The following is a 12650-nucleotide window of genomic DNA, read 5'->3' as shown; positions in this document are numbered from 1 at the left end:
TTAATTTTAAATGAAGCTTCTTAAACAGTTTAAAAACCTTATTTACTTTACATACAACAATAGTTTTGTTATATATTATAGACTTATAGAAAGTGATCTTCTGAAAAGGTTAAAATGTATTACTGGCACACGAAACCTTAAATTAGAGTGAATAAATGAAGACTCGGCATGCCACTTCTGAAAGGTTGCCAACCCCTGTATTATAACAATGGCTTTCATGTACTTTATATCTCTAACAAAAAACACATAGCATCTTTGTATTGGATAATTTGAATTGTGGTGGAGGTACGATATGGGTTTTTTTTTAGAGTGGATATTTACTCAGAAATTAAATAATAAAATTCATGTTTTTTTTCCCAGATACGACCTGCCCTCCCCCTCCTTCCCCCATTGCTTTAATAATCTGATTATCATCATCTGGGAATTTCTTTAAATCTGCCTTAACAAAGCTGGGGAGAGCAATTTTTGTGCTAGAATTAATAGATGCAGGCTGGACACAGCAGCCTGATGCCTGAATAGATTTTTCTTTTTTTTTCTCCAGCTTTCCACTGTAAATTTGTGTTGTAGAGATGGAAACAAATGACTTACGCTATCACAAATCTACTCTTCAGTCAGCAGGAGTTGCTGTTAACAGGACTGCATGATTGCATCTGATATTTAGACAAGACATTAAAAGGCAACTTTTAAATTAAAAACCTTAGCGACTCTGATCGGGGTGACTTGTAATAGTTTCTATTGGGTGGGGTGGGTGGGCGTGTTTGTGTTCAAGACACGGAAACCTTTTGTGACTCATTTGATCTCTGTCGTAACAGACGTTGCTTCTTTCTGACCTTAATCCAGGATGAGGCCATTTTTGTTAAACAGATAAATATTCTGTGGCATAGTAAACAGCCATCGACCACATCAATACCTAATTGCACCCCTCTTCCCATGCTGTGAACAAGTGCACTTACTCGAAATAATTCTTTGTCCAGACTTCATTTCTTCTTTAAAAAAGAAAAACAACAAGCCTGTGGTTCTTGCTATATCACCACTATCTGTGTGGGGAACCGAGGCAGGGAAGAGTTTGTACATCACAGATCAATGTTTAGCATTGTTTAAAAAATCATTGAGGTCGCAGTAGATTTTTACAGTGTTAAGTTTTCCTCACGTGCTGAGCATCATCTTACAGAACTGTGATGTGCTTTGTATATTTGATGTTAGTTATGTACCAACTCTTTAGAGGGATAGATGGCTTTTGTTATCTGATGGATCCTGCAAAGAAGAGTCTGAGAACTTCTGGCATTCTTAGACCAGTGTCTGTGCCTCCGTCAGAGAAAGTGTTAACAGCTCAGAGTTTAAAAAAGGCTGAAATGTATTTCCCTCTGTTTGGCCTCTCACTGAATTTGGGGGATTTGTTGCCAAAGTAGTTATTTTATGTCTGGTTTCATCCATATGGATCAGATTGTAGACTCAGGCCTCAGTATGTGTCTACTGAATACATGCAGTATTATAGATGTGTTGGTCCCAAGACCTGAAGAAGAGCTCCTGTGTAAGTCTGAAAGCTTGTCTCTCTCACCAACAGAAGCTGGTCCAATCCGATCTTACCTCACCAACCTTGTCTCTCTACTGGGTGGGTCAGTTTATACTGGGTCTACGTTAAAACTCTCACTGGATAGGGGTGTAACTTTTCTTATGTTTCTATACTGACCAGAGGCCTAGTATAGCCACAGTTATAGTGGCATAAAAGTGCATTTGCTGATGTACCGTCTTTCACTCGGGGAACTGAAATAAGCTTTGACAGCCAGAGCACCTTTTTATCAATTGGCAGGATAGCTATCCAAGCAAACCTTTCCTAGTGTAGGCCTGGCCTTAGACATTGTAATTTGTAATCCTTTAAAAATGCTGATACTCAAAAGAAACACCCCACTGCCTCCACCCCAAAATCTTAACAGCTTGAAATTGAATTCTGTATTGGAGTGGGATTTCTCATTGTGTACCGTGGGGTGGTTTTGTGCTGTTCCTGGATACTGAAAATGTAGGCTGTGTAGTGCTTTGGTTCGACTTCCTGTTCATGTGCATAGGCAGGGGACTATGCTGTCCTGGCATTGCTCAGCAAGGCTGCCTGCGCTCCTTTCCTTCCACCTCCATACAGGAAGTAGTTCTTGAAGTAGAAGAGGTGTGTGTGTGTACTGAGAAATTGCATGAGACTGTCCATAAAGGGATTATCTTTTTTAATATTGCACTTGAATTTTCCATGCTCTTGCTAACACTCAGAAGGTCTGCTGATCCCCTGCCCAGCTCAGACATGGATCCCACAGTTGCTTTCCATTAAAGCTTCCCATCCTACCAAGCAATAGGACTCTTGTTCAGCTCTTCCCATGCACCTTTGCTTTACTTCCATCTATAACCCCCCTTCCTGTCCTCTCTCAAGTTAGCGCAGCAGGATCAATCCTATCTCCTTTCCTAGCAATCCTGGCCTCTCCCCTTTTTTCTCTGCACTTCCCACCTGTTCCTTGGTTTTCACACTTGCACGGTTCTCTCCACTCATTCCTCTTACCTGTCAACTTCAAGTCCTGATCAGCTTCCCTTTCCCTTATGGTCTTAGGCCGACACATCCCAGAGGGTTGGACCTGGGCTATACCATAGAAATTGCCAGAACTGTTTTTAGATAAGTCTCTCACCAGAACTGTCTAAAAAGATGGATCATGTCAGCTGGAGAGTCCATTGGGATCCCACTTGAAGGGGACTGAACTTTCTAGAATGTTAAGGGAAAAGCTATCTAAAATCTATCCAGAAGACTGGTTTCCATTTAAAGGGACGGTGTATTAAGTAATAAAGAATTCTATTTGGAAATGCATTACACTGTGCATAAGTAGCATATAGTAATAAGATTGTGATGTGTCCCAACCAAAGGTTGTCATCGCTTTATTTTCAGATGAAGTCGTTGAGACCTGAATAAATGGTATGAGGAACTTTAGCTGCCATGCAAATTAGGAAACAGCTGTCTGTTAAATGCAAATTGAAAATGCAATGAAAATACTGACCCCTTGAAAAAGTTTTCTGTTTTAATGAGTTCAAGTTAGATCTGCATATACAGGCTGAATATTAATGTGTTTTAAATTGATTAGTTTTACTGTAATAATTAATTGGATTTTTCATGCATGCCATCTTTCATATTGTTAATTTGCATTTATTTTGGGATTAGTATCTACACTCTTACTCTATTTCTGTGGGACAGACTTCAATGAACCCTTTAAATGTTTAGGATCCCTCCAGGTTTCTGAAGCTGTCAACCAAGAGAAATATTGGCCCTTGGTTTTTAAAGTCACTTCTCATTGTGGATGCCCAATTGAAGTCACTTTAAAGAGGCCTGATTTTTAGAAAGTGCTGAAAATTGGGCACCCAAAAATCACTAGTCTTTTTTTAAATTGAAAACCTGGCCAAAGGTGTTGGGGGGGAGGAAGGGGTGAAGTGCGGAGGAAGAAGAAAAAATGGTTTATCATCATAAATGGGCTAGTCGTAACTGAGCTTGTTTGTTTTTTTTCTAGCTTCCTGGTCGCAATTTTGACAAAGGTTACAACTCCGAGGTGGGGGACAAGTGGATCTGGCTGAAATGAAACCCACCGCACTTTGAAGCCCTAACACCGAATGACCACAAAACCTGAATGATAAAGAAGCTGCTTTCAATCTCTTTGCTCACCATTTACTGTATATGCAGCACAAAGGACACACGTGTAAGTGATTCGGGAATTAGAGTGTAAGAGAATGACCTCAGAGTAAGACAAACCACCGTAATATTTAATTTAAGGAAACGTCTTGCCTCCTTGTGGGATTCAGCTCATTTTTATTTTAGAATGATCCGCAATAATTGTAATAATCTGACATTGCAGTGGTAGCCTTTCTAGGATCAACATGGAATCGCCATCAAACCTGGGGCTTCATATTATACAGGATTGTGATTGTTTGACTGAACTGAAAAGAAATAAAGCCTGTATCCTTATGATTTTTCCAATTTATATTTCCATCCCCATGTCACACGCAGTTCTGTTAGGCACACCATTCTGATGCAGCTGTATTTCTATAAATAGGTCTTTCATACGTATTGACATCAAAGCAAACAAATTATATTTTTTTTTAAAAAGCCACCAAGAGTGAGGGGGAATGAGTAGTGGTCACATTTAAACAACAAAGTATTTGTTGCACTTACAAATGTAAAGATTTCATAATAATTGCCAGCAGTAGAGCACTAATTTCTTTCTCTAATATAAAACCATAAATCAAAATGTTGGCGTATAAAAGGCAAAGTAAAAGTCATTATTATTTTATATGTCTCTAAAAATCTAAGTTACAGAGTTCTTTTAAATAAATGATTCATTTGGCTTTAGTTACCAATCATAAAAATTAGGCTTCCTGGCATTACTTCGAGCAGCGCTGTCCAGATTCAGTCTGTCGTAATTCTGCATTTCCAGCTAGGGACCAAGTACTTTAATCATTGAATGAAAATGCTGCCAGGCACTCCCAACATTTAGGGCAGTGCTCTTGTCTAAGCAACCACATCTGGCCAGCACCCTTTTCCTGCACCAAGTCTATTGTGAAAAGGCTTCTTTAAAAACTGCCTTGGGGGCCCAGTTAGATGTTGAGATAGGCAAGCCCCCTTCCTGCCTATTTCCTTGGGCTGATCAAAAATCAGCTGTTTTACTCCATTTGGTAGTGTATTGCTAACTCCCCGTTCACACTGGGGCTTTCAGTTCAGCTTCTGCAGTTCCAGCATAATGTCAGATGTGCAAGTAAAGCAGGAAAGTCCTTAGTGACAAATGTGTGTGCCCAACCACCTGGGCCACAGTTCTCCATTCCAGACTGGCCTGGAGCACTGCAGAGCTCTCAGGCTGTGGGCCTCATCAGATCCTCCAGCCTCAAAGCTGGAGCTTGGCATTTCCCCCTGTGGAAATGTGCATATGCAGGTACCATTCAGAAACATGTCTGCCACAGGAGACAGGCAGGTCTAGGGGCCAAATTGTGCAGCAGGAATTGGCAACACAGTCACACACTTCCTTAGTCCTCACACCTATCCAGATGGCTGTGTGCCAGCTCTCACTTCAGCATGGGCCAGTTTTGAGGCTCCTCTTGCCACCTGGACCTTGTATTAGCCTTGCAGATGAGATGCAAGCTGAACAATGAGTGTGCTAGGCATATATTTTACTAGCTTTTCCTTCTGTGTTTTGAGTGCCACCCTACAAGCAATCATTAAGGAGGGGTGGAGGAGAGATGACATCTACTGGGCTTGCTGTGACCTTACAAGTCCTTTTTTGAGAGGTCCAACACTGTTTTCATAAGCTAGTCCTCCGTGTTCTGCGGACGTTGGTAACTCACTTGGCATTGCGTGTGCAAGTGTGATATAAGCTCTTCTGCTGGAATGTGAAGTTCTGGTATTTGGAATGCTGGAAAAGAGGCTCGGTTTAATTTTCCAGGGTGGGTGCTCTGTCTGTGTATGGTGTGGAGTGGTCGGAAACAAAGAAACAAATCTTCCCCTAAAATTCCAATCGTCCTGTTTGACGAAGTGCATATCCCCCAAGCCCTGCTTTAGATGGAACATAATTCCAATCAGAAAAAAATGCACGCACAGCTCACATTATGACACAAAACATACAGCATAAACCTCTCCAGATTTAACTGGCACTTCAAGGACTGTAAACTAAATATATAAGAAAAGCAATGTTCCTCCTCTTGATTCTAACTTCTCTCTGTTTGCTGTTACTTTTTCCTTACTGGGAAAAGAGTTCCCTCTGAACCAACACTGAAAAAGGTATTTAGATTTTAATTCCATGAATTAGCATTCGGTGTCATGCCAGCGTCAACTTACAGATCCCCGGTCAACTCTCTCCTGCCTTTTAATAGGTTTGAAAAGGTTAAGTATCTACAGTCATCAAGACACCATCAGTTAACGTTTGTTCTGTAGTATCCAGCGTCTGTGCAATATAGGCTTTAGTCTGTACTATCACCAAGACCTCTTGCCAGTCCCAGAGTGCGAATCCCATTGGAGTTTAAAGTCTCCAAAATGCTACAGATATGAACTGAACCAATCGCTGGGTGAAGTTCCCTAGCCTGTGTTATCCAGGAGTTCAGACTAGATGATCACAATGGGCCTTTCCGGCTATTAAATTCTATGAGTTGATAACAACCCCTGACCAATTTTAAAACGAAGGCTATGGCTACGCTAGCAAGCTTACAACGGTGCAGCTGCATCAGAGATCTCTCCTCTTACTCAGGGGTTGAGTAATTATGTCAGCAGGAGACGCTATCCTGCCAGCATAGCACTGTCCACACTGGTGCCTAGGTCGGTGTAACTTACCTTGCTCAGGGGGTGGCTTATTCACACCCCTGAGCAACATAAGTTATACCGACATAAGTGGTAGTGTAGACATAGCCTTAGTTCACAGGGGTTTATGGAGTTCTGGGTTCCCAGTAAACCCTCCCACTCCAACCAGCCCTGCAGTTGACAACTGGCTTGTGTTTTCACACTTGAATTGTCCATTAGTAGTTTCTGAGTCAGCTGAGGGAGAGTTGAAATCTTGCAGCGTTTAACAGGGTCAGTCTGTCTAGATTCATTATCTCCGTGCCCCCTGAACCACAGAGCAAATGCTGTATTTAAGCTTGACGTTTTAATTCTACACCTTCCCTCCCTCCTAAAAAAAATGCTTCCCTTTTAGAGAATGAGCAATGACACTTGGCTCAGGGCTATGGCTTTGGGATCCAATGAGTTATTCTGCTCCCTGTCTTAAGGTACCTCCTTATGTTTTCTAACAGGATGGTTTTGATGTTAACCACACAGCTTTTTTGGCGAGAGCGAATGCAGTGATAAACTCTCCTCTGCTGAAATAGAACAGAAGACAAACTTGCTGTACCAACCACAGACCAAATTCAAACCATGCCTCTCTCCGGAAAAGCTTGCTCGGGGGCAGGTCTACACGAGAAGCTGCACTGCTGTAGCACGTCTGGTGAAGACGCTTTGTGTGGATGGGAGAGCGTCTCCTGCAGACAGAGCGATGGTGTGGACAGCGCTTCAATCAGTGTAACTTGGTCGCTCGGGGGCGTGTCTTTTTCACCCCGCTGAGCGACCTAAGTTACATTGATTTCAGCGGCAGCGTAGACCTGCCCTGAGAGAATGTAATTTAGATCCACAACACATTCTAGCGGGCTAGGGATGTTATTTACAAAGGAACTGGCAAAACACCATTTGTGCATAGGTTAATAGAAACAAGTGTAGCAGAGGCTAAGTAGGGGAGTGGTAACTAGGGAGCTCTCAGTTCAAGCCTTGGGGGTAAAACCACAAGAGTACTGAGGTCAGAGGTCTCAACTCCTCCTGCTGCTGGGAGAACCACACCATTATTTGGCCATCTGTCATTAGGAGAGTCTTATGCTCAGGATGAATGTGCTGTGATTACACCTCATGGGGGACGATTGCATACAGCCTAGCTACATGATACCTGGTTTTAAGACACAGAAGTTACTTAACAAAACCATGCGGAAGTCAGGGCTTCCTTCTTTTCCTGGTCTTTTCATTGGGTTATATGGAATCTTGGGCAGGTAATTTTGGACCTAATTTTCAAAGCTGTTAAGCACCTGCATCTCTCATTGATCTCAACTGGAGTTAAGGGTGCTCTGCAGTTCTGAAAATCAGGCCTTTATCCTCTGTCGGATTTCCCTGTATATGAAAGATTGTAAAACTACCGTGTCTAAAGCAGTGCTCCCCAAACAGTAGGGTGCACCCCCACAGGGGGGCAAGAAAGAATATTTGGGGGATGATGGGGTGTACTCACCTGCACTAGACTGAGAAAGATCAACATTGTGGGCTGAGGAAGCCAGGCCCACCAAGCCCTACTGGGCATGCTCCAAGTGCAGCAGTAGTATAAAGAGGAGCAGCTCAGCTCAGTCTGGGCAGACAGCTGAAGGGGAAGGATGCTTGCACACTACAGGCTCCAGCCCAAGAAGCACCGACAGCGGCAGCCAGGAATGCCGAGACCCAGGCGGAGATGTAGACGTCCAGGAGAACCCAGGATCACTGGGAGCCAGCTGTACCGATGAGTCTGGCGATGCCTGGACCACAACTACAAGGGACAGAGTAGGAAGCAGCCCATGGGGGACACCAGCCGCAGGGCTGAGAACCGTCCGCGTGTTGCGATTGGATCCCTATTGACTCTGTGGCAGAGACCCTCGCCACTGACAGGGCCCTGGATTGGGACCTGATGAAATATGGAGGGCCCAGGTCCCCCTATCCTAGCTGCCACGCACCCCTAGGTGAAGCTCATTGTCTTTGTCTGGCCACTAGGCCTTACTACCCTGCAGATAAGGGCAACCCCAGTTGACTCTGACCACTAGGCCTTACCGCTATGCAGAGAAGGGCAAGCCACTGGACTCTAGCTATTAGGCCTGATCACCCTACGGATAAGGACAATCCTATGAACGTTGGTTCTTCGGCCTTATAATTCTGGGACCTAGAACAGGGCGGTGAACTTATGGATTGGGAACACCCCCCTGCATGCAAGGAGGATGGGGAGCACGCACCCTGCACTAGATGCGGTGCCCATGCCCCGTCACAGGGGGATGCAGCAGGGCCTGGAGTAGCCCCCACAGGGGGTGAGGAGGGAGCACCACCCAGCCACGCCTTGGCCTTGGCTTGGCCCACAATAACAGCCACGGCCCCGGTTCTGCCCTTGGCTCCCGGCCCAGCCGCAACTCTGGGCTCTGCCTAAGCCCCCAACTATGGCCCCGCTCCTGGCCCAGACTCCCAACCGCTCCCTAGGCCTGTGGACAGATCACATTACAGGTAAGGGGGTGTGATGTAAAAAGTTTGGGGACCACGGGTCTAAAGCATAGGGATAATATATGCTATGGGAATACAGAGGAGTTTACCAATATCCTTCAATGGTACCAATCTGTCGCATGAGCACACCTTTCCAAAGGAGCAGTACAAGGGCTTTTAGTGTAACAAGAACATATGCAATAAAATACTTAGATCTAAAAGAAGTACACAAGTGTCTTTGTAAGGGTCTGCAGAGTTCCAGGTGGTGGCGGGGTCTCCCAGTCACACACATCCTCACCCTGGTTGACATGAACAAATCTTCTGGGGGCTAAGACCTGTCTGGCTTGTGGAAGATGAGCTACATCCTTATCTGCAGAGTAAGTTCCCTCCAGCTGGGAGCACTGCTAGGGCATTGCAAGGAAGGTTGCCCAGCACTCTTCTTGGCCTGCAGATAAAGGGAGCGTGTCAGCTTTCAGGGCCAAACTCCAGTACCTTTTATGAGCATTGCATTAAATTTTTTGAAGGGGGGGCGGGGAAGTGAACAGCAGGTTTTTGCATCAATAGAGTCGTAGGTAATTTGGCTACATTTCCGGAAGGGAATGGCACTGTTGGTAATGAAACTGGTGAGACAGCTCTGGTGTGTGGTGCATACCCCACCAAGGGTATGTCTACATGGTGCCACAGTGTGAATCAAAAGGGAAGTGCTCTAAACGCCGTGTGTAGACCCTGCTGGCGTGCTCGAAAAGTGCATGTTAAAAATAGCCCTGTTTGAAACGGGACAACATCCCCCTCTAGTCTGCACTGCAGCAATGGTATTTGTACTTGTATCCACACTTGAGCTGAAGCACATCATGGGAGCAGCACTGCCCTCTGGGGATCTATTCCACAGTCCCTCAGGGCACTGACTTGTGGGACACTTCAAAAGGCCTTCTGGGACCACAGGAGAATGGTAAGAAAAGAGGTCAAAGTCCCATAACTTGTTGGGGACTGACGCCAATTCCCAATAGGCTGGGCCGACCGCTCTGAAGGAGGTGGAGGGTGTCCTGGCAGAGAGCTGAGACTGCTGTTAGATTGCACAGATGTATGGCTGCAGTGGTCGTTTACAACCCCGCACTGCAATAAGCAGTACTTGAAGCTGCTGCTCACTGGGGGAGGCGTTTCTTTGGGGTCCAGCCCATGACCACAGCCGGATGGGAGTGGCGTTGCTCAGGACTGGAGTTGAGCAGCAACAGCTGCAGCACTGAGAAGCTTTTTCTGCCTGTGTGGCGAGCTAGCCCTGACATTACACCACCAGACCATGGGGCGGAGGGTCCCCTCACCGAGGAAACGGTCTGGCTAGCTGCTATTGTTACTGCTCAGCTGAGCACCAGTTTGGGGTTGGGACATCAGCGCTGCTGTGGTGGGGAATGGTCAGCAATGCACACTGTGTGCAAGGCCAGTGTGCCGGAGATCCTTGAGACATTTTAACAATGGGGTTTTCCAAATGGCACAGGAGCTATCCATGGAACCCTGTGCCCATTCCCCCTCGCCCGCTAGAAAGGTGTCTTAGGCGGGAGCCTTGGACGATCAACAGGGCAGGTTCTTGGGTGGATTTGTAGCGCGGCCAGGCATGGGGCATGAACACCAGGGCTCATGAAAACCATTCCCAGACTACATGTACCTGGAGAAACACCGTCTCCACTGCCATTCCTAGATCACGGGATGTGGGTGTCTCCTGGGCCAGCCCATGTCCATCTGGTTTCCCTGGTCCTGGTGTTCTTCCCCTCCCCCCTCTTTCCTCTCCACGGCAGTGGCTGGAGCCTGCCTGCTACACAGAAGCACATTAGACTATGCAGCAGGCTGAAAACTGAGGGAATCAGTCACGCTCCTCACAGACCAGACCTGTTTTCCACCTGGCACTGGAGCTAGGAGTACCACGCCCGTTCTGATTGTACTGGGCCACAAGGCTCTTGACCTTTTCCCGGCACTGCTTGCAGCTCTGAGTGAAGCCAGCACATCGGTCGCTCTGACACCTGCACCTGGCCATAGACCAAAGTATTCCTTATGAATGTCTCCAGCTGGGCTTGGATTTCATTCCCAGGAACCGCATGTCTGCTGAGTAGCTGCCACCAAGGAGTAAGGCCCTACCAAATTCATGGTACATTTTGGTCAATTTCATGGTCATAGGATTTTAAAAATTGTAAATTTCATTATTTCAGCTATTTAAATCTGAAATATCGTGGTGTTGTAATTGTAAGGGTCCTGATCCAAAAAGGAGTTGGGGGGAAGTTGCAAGGTTATTGTAGGGGGGGTTGCGATACTGCTACCCTTACTTCTGCACTGCTGTTGGCAGTGGTGCTGCCTTCAGAGCTGCGCTGCTGGAGAGCGGAGGCTGCAGGCCGGGAGCCCAGCTCTGAAGGCAGCACCGCCGCCAGCTGCAGCAGCAGCGCAGAAGCAAGGAAGGAATGGTAAGGGATTGCCATCCTTACTTTTCTGCTGCTGCCTGCAGAGATAGGCCCTCAGTCAGCATCTGCCACTCTCCAGCCGCCCAGCTCTGAAGACAGCAGCGCAGAAGTAAGGGTGGCATGGTATGGTATTGCTACCCTTACTTCTGTGCTGCTGCTGGCAGGGTGAACTGAGTGCTCGGCCAACAGCTGCCCAGCTCTGAAGCCAGCACAGAAGTAAGGGTGGCAATAGTGTGACCCCCCTAAAGTAACCTGGTGACCTCCCTGCAGCTCCCTTTTGGGTCAGGACCCCCAATTTGAAAAACACTGGTCTCCCTTGTAAAATCTGTATAGTATAGGGGAAAATCACACACAAGACCAGATTTCCCAGTCTGTGACGCATTTTTCATGACCGTGAATTTGGTAGGGCCCTACCAATGAGACATCAGTGGCAGAAGCAGGATGAATCCAGTCGCTACTGAAGAATCTGATTTGCTGGGGAAACTAGCCTGGACCAGAGTCCTGTGGTATCTGCTGTGAGTGTGGGAAGCAGAGTAGAGCGGAGCAGTGCACTGTGGGACCAGAGTGGGGGATTACTTGCACCGTTTGGGCTATTAGGCTAGCAGATCCTGGCATGGCACTGCTGGTGGCTGTCCCAGGGAAGGACCACACCCTGGCTAGCCTGGCCTGAAGTCAACATGGCCACCTGTGTGCTGCTGGGCGTGTCTGTGTAGGTGTGGACGTGTGGTAGCTGGGCCAGCCCTTGGGTGCCAGTTACGGATGCTCAGTGAGCACAGTCACTGGCATAGTAAAGTGAGAGCTGAAGGTTAGTGTTTTCAACAGAGCGTACGGGCATTCGGTGACCAAACTGAAATTCAGTAGCAGCTGGGTGCCCAACTCCTAGGCTGTTCTGAAAACCTAGTTTAAGTAAAAAGAACAGGAATACTTGTGGCACCTTAGCGACTAACAAATTTATTTGAGCATAAGCTTTCGTGGGCTACAACCCACTTCATCAGATGCTTAGAATGCAACATATAGTAAGAAGATATATATATACATACAGAGAACATGAAAAGGTGGAAGTTGCCAGACCAACTCTAAGAGGCTAATTAATTAAGATGAGCTATTATCAGCAGGAGAAAAAAAACTTTTGTAGTGATAATCAAGATGGCCCATTTCAGGCAGTTGACAATCTGTGAGAGAGTCCACATAGTCAGACAATCCTGCTGTTAGGGTGCCAATGCCTGAGATGATGGGGCGTCCAGGATTTCCAGGTTTATGGATCTTGGGTAGCAAATAGAATACCCCTGGTCGGGGCTCTTCAACCTCTCTGGTGACTCAGTAACACACTTAAAGGTGGCAATTTTGCAACAGAAAAGCTTCAAAAACAGACTCCAATGAGAAACGGCTGAACTGGAATTAATTTGCAAACTAGATACCATTAA

The 12650-nt window shown here is 46.2% G+C and overlaps 1 protein-coding gene across 1 annotated transcript in view; it reads left to right on the top strand.

Annotated features, from left to right (window-relative positions):
* Positions 1-3982, top strand: part of NDUFA10 (NADH:ubiquinone oxidoreductase subunit A10) — a 60061-nt gene extending 56079 nt beyond the window's left edge. Inside the window, exon 10 of the mRNA XM_054044079.1 lies at positions 3531-3982. Coding sequence (XP_053900054.1) covers positions 3531-3599 — 69 coding nt within the window. The 3' untranslated portion in view covers positions 3600-3982. The remainder of the gene's footprint in view (positions 1-3530) is intronic.
* Positions 3983-12650: the final 8668 nt, after the last annotated feature.

The sequence above is a fragment of the Malaclemys terrapin genome, chromosome 11 (genome assembly GCF_027887155.1).
Source record: "Malaclemys terrapin pileata isolate rMalTer1 chromosome 11, rMalTer1.hap1, whole genome shotgun sequence".
NCBI classification, from domain to species: domain Eukaryota; kingdom Metazoa; phylum Chordata; order Testudines; family Emydidae; genus Malaclemys; species Malaclemys terrapin.
The sequence above is the reverse complement of the archived record's forward strand: the minus strand, read 5'-3'. Positions and strand labels throughout refer to the sequence as shown.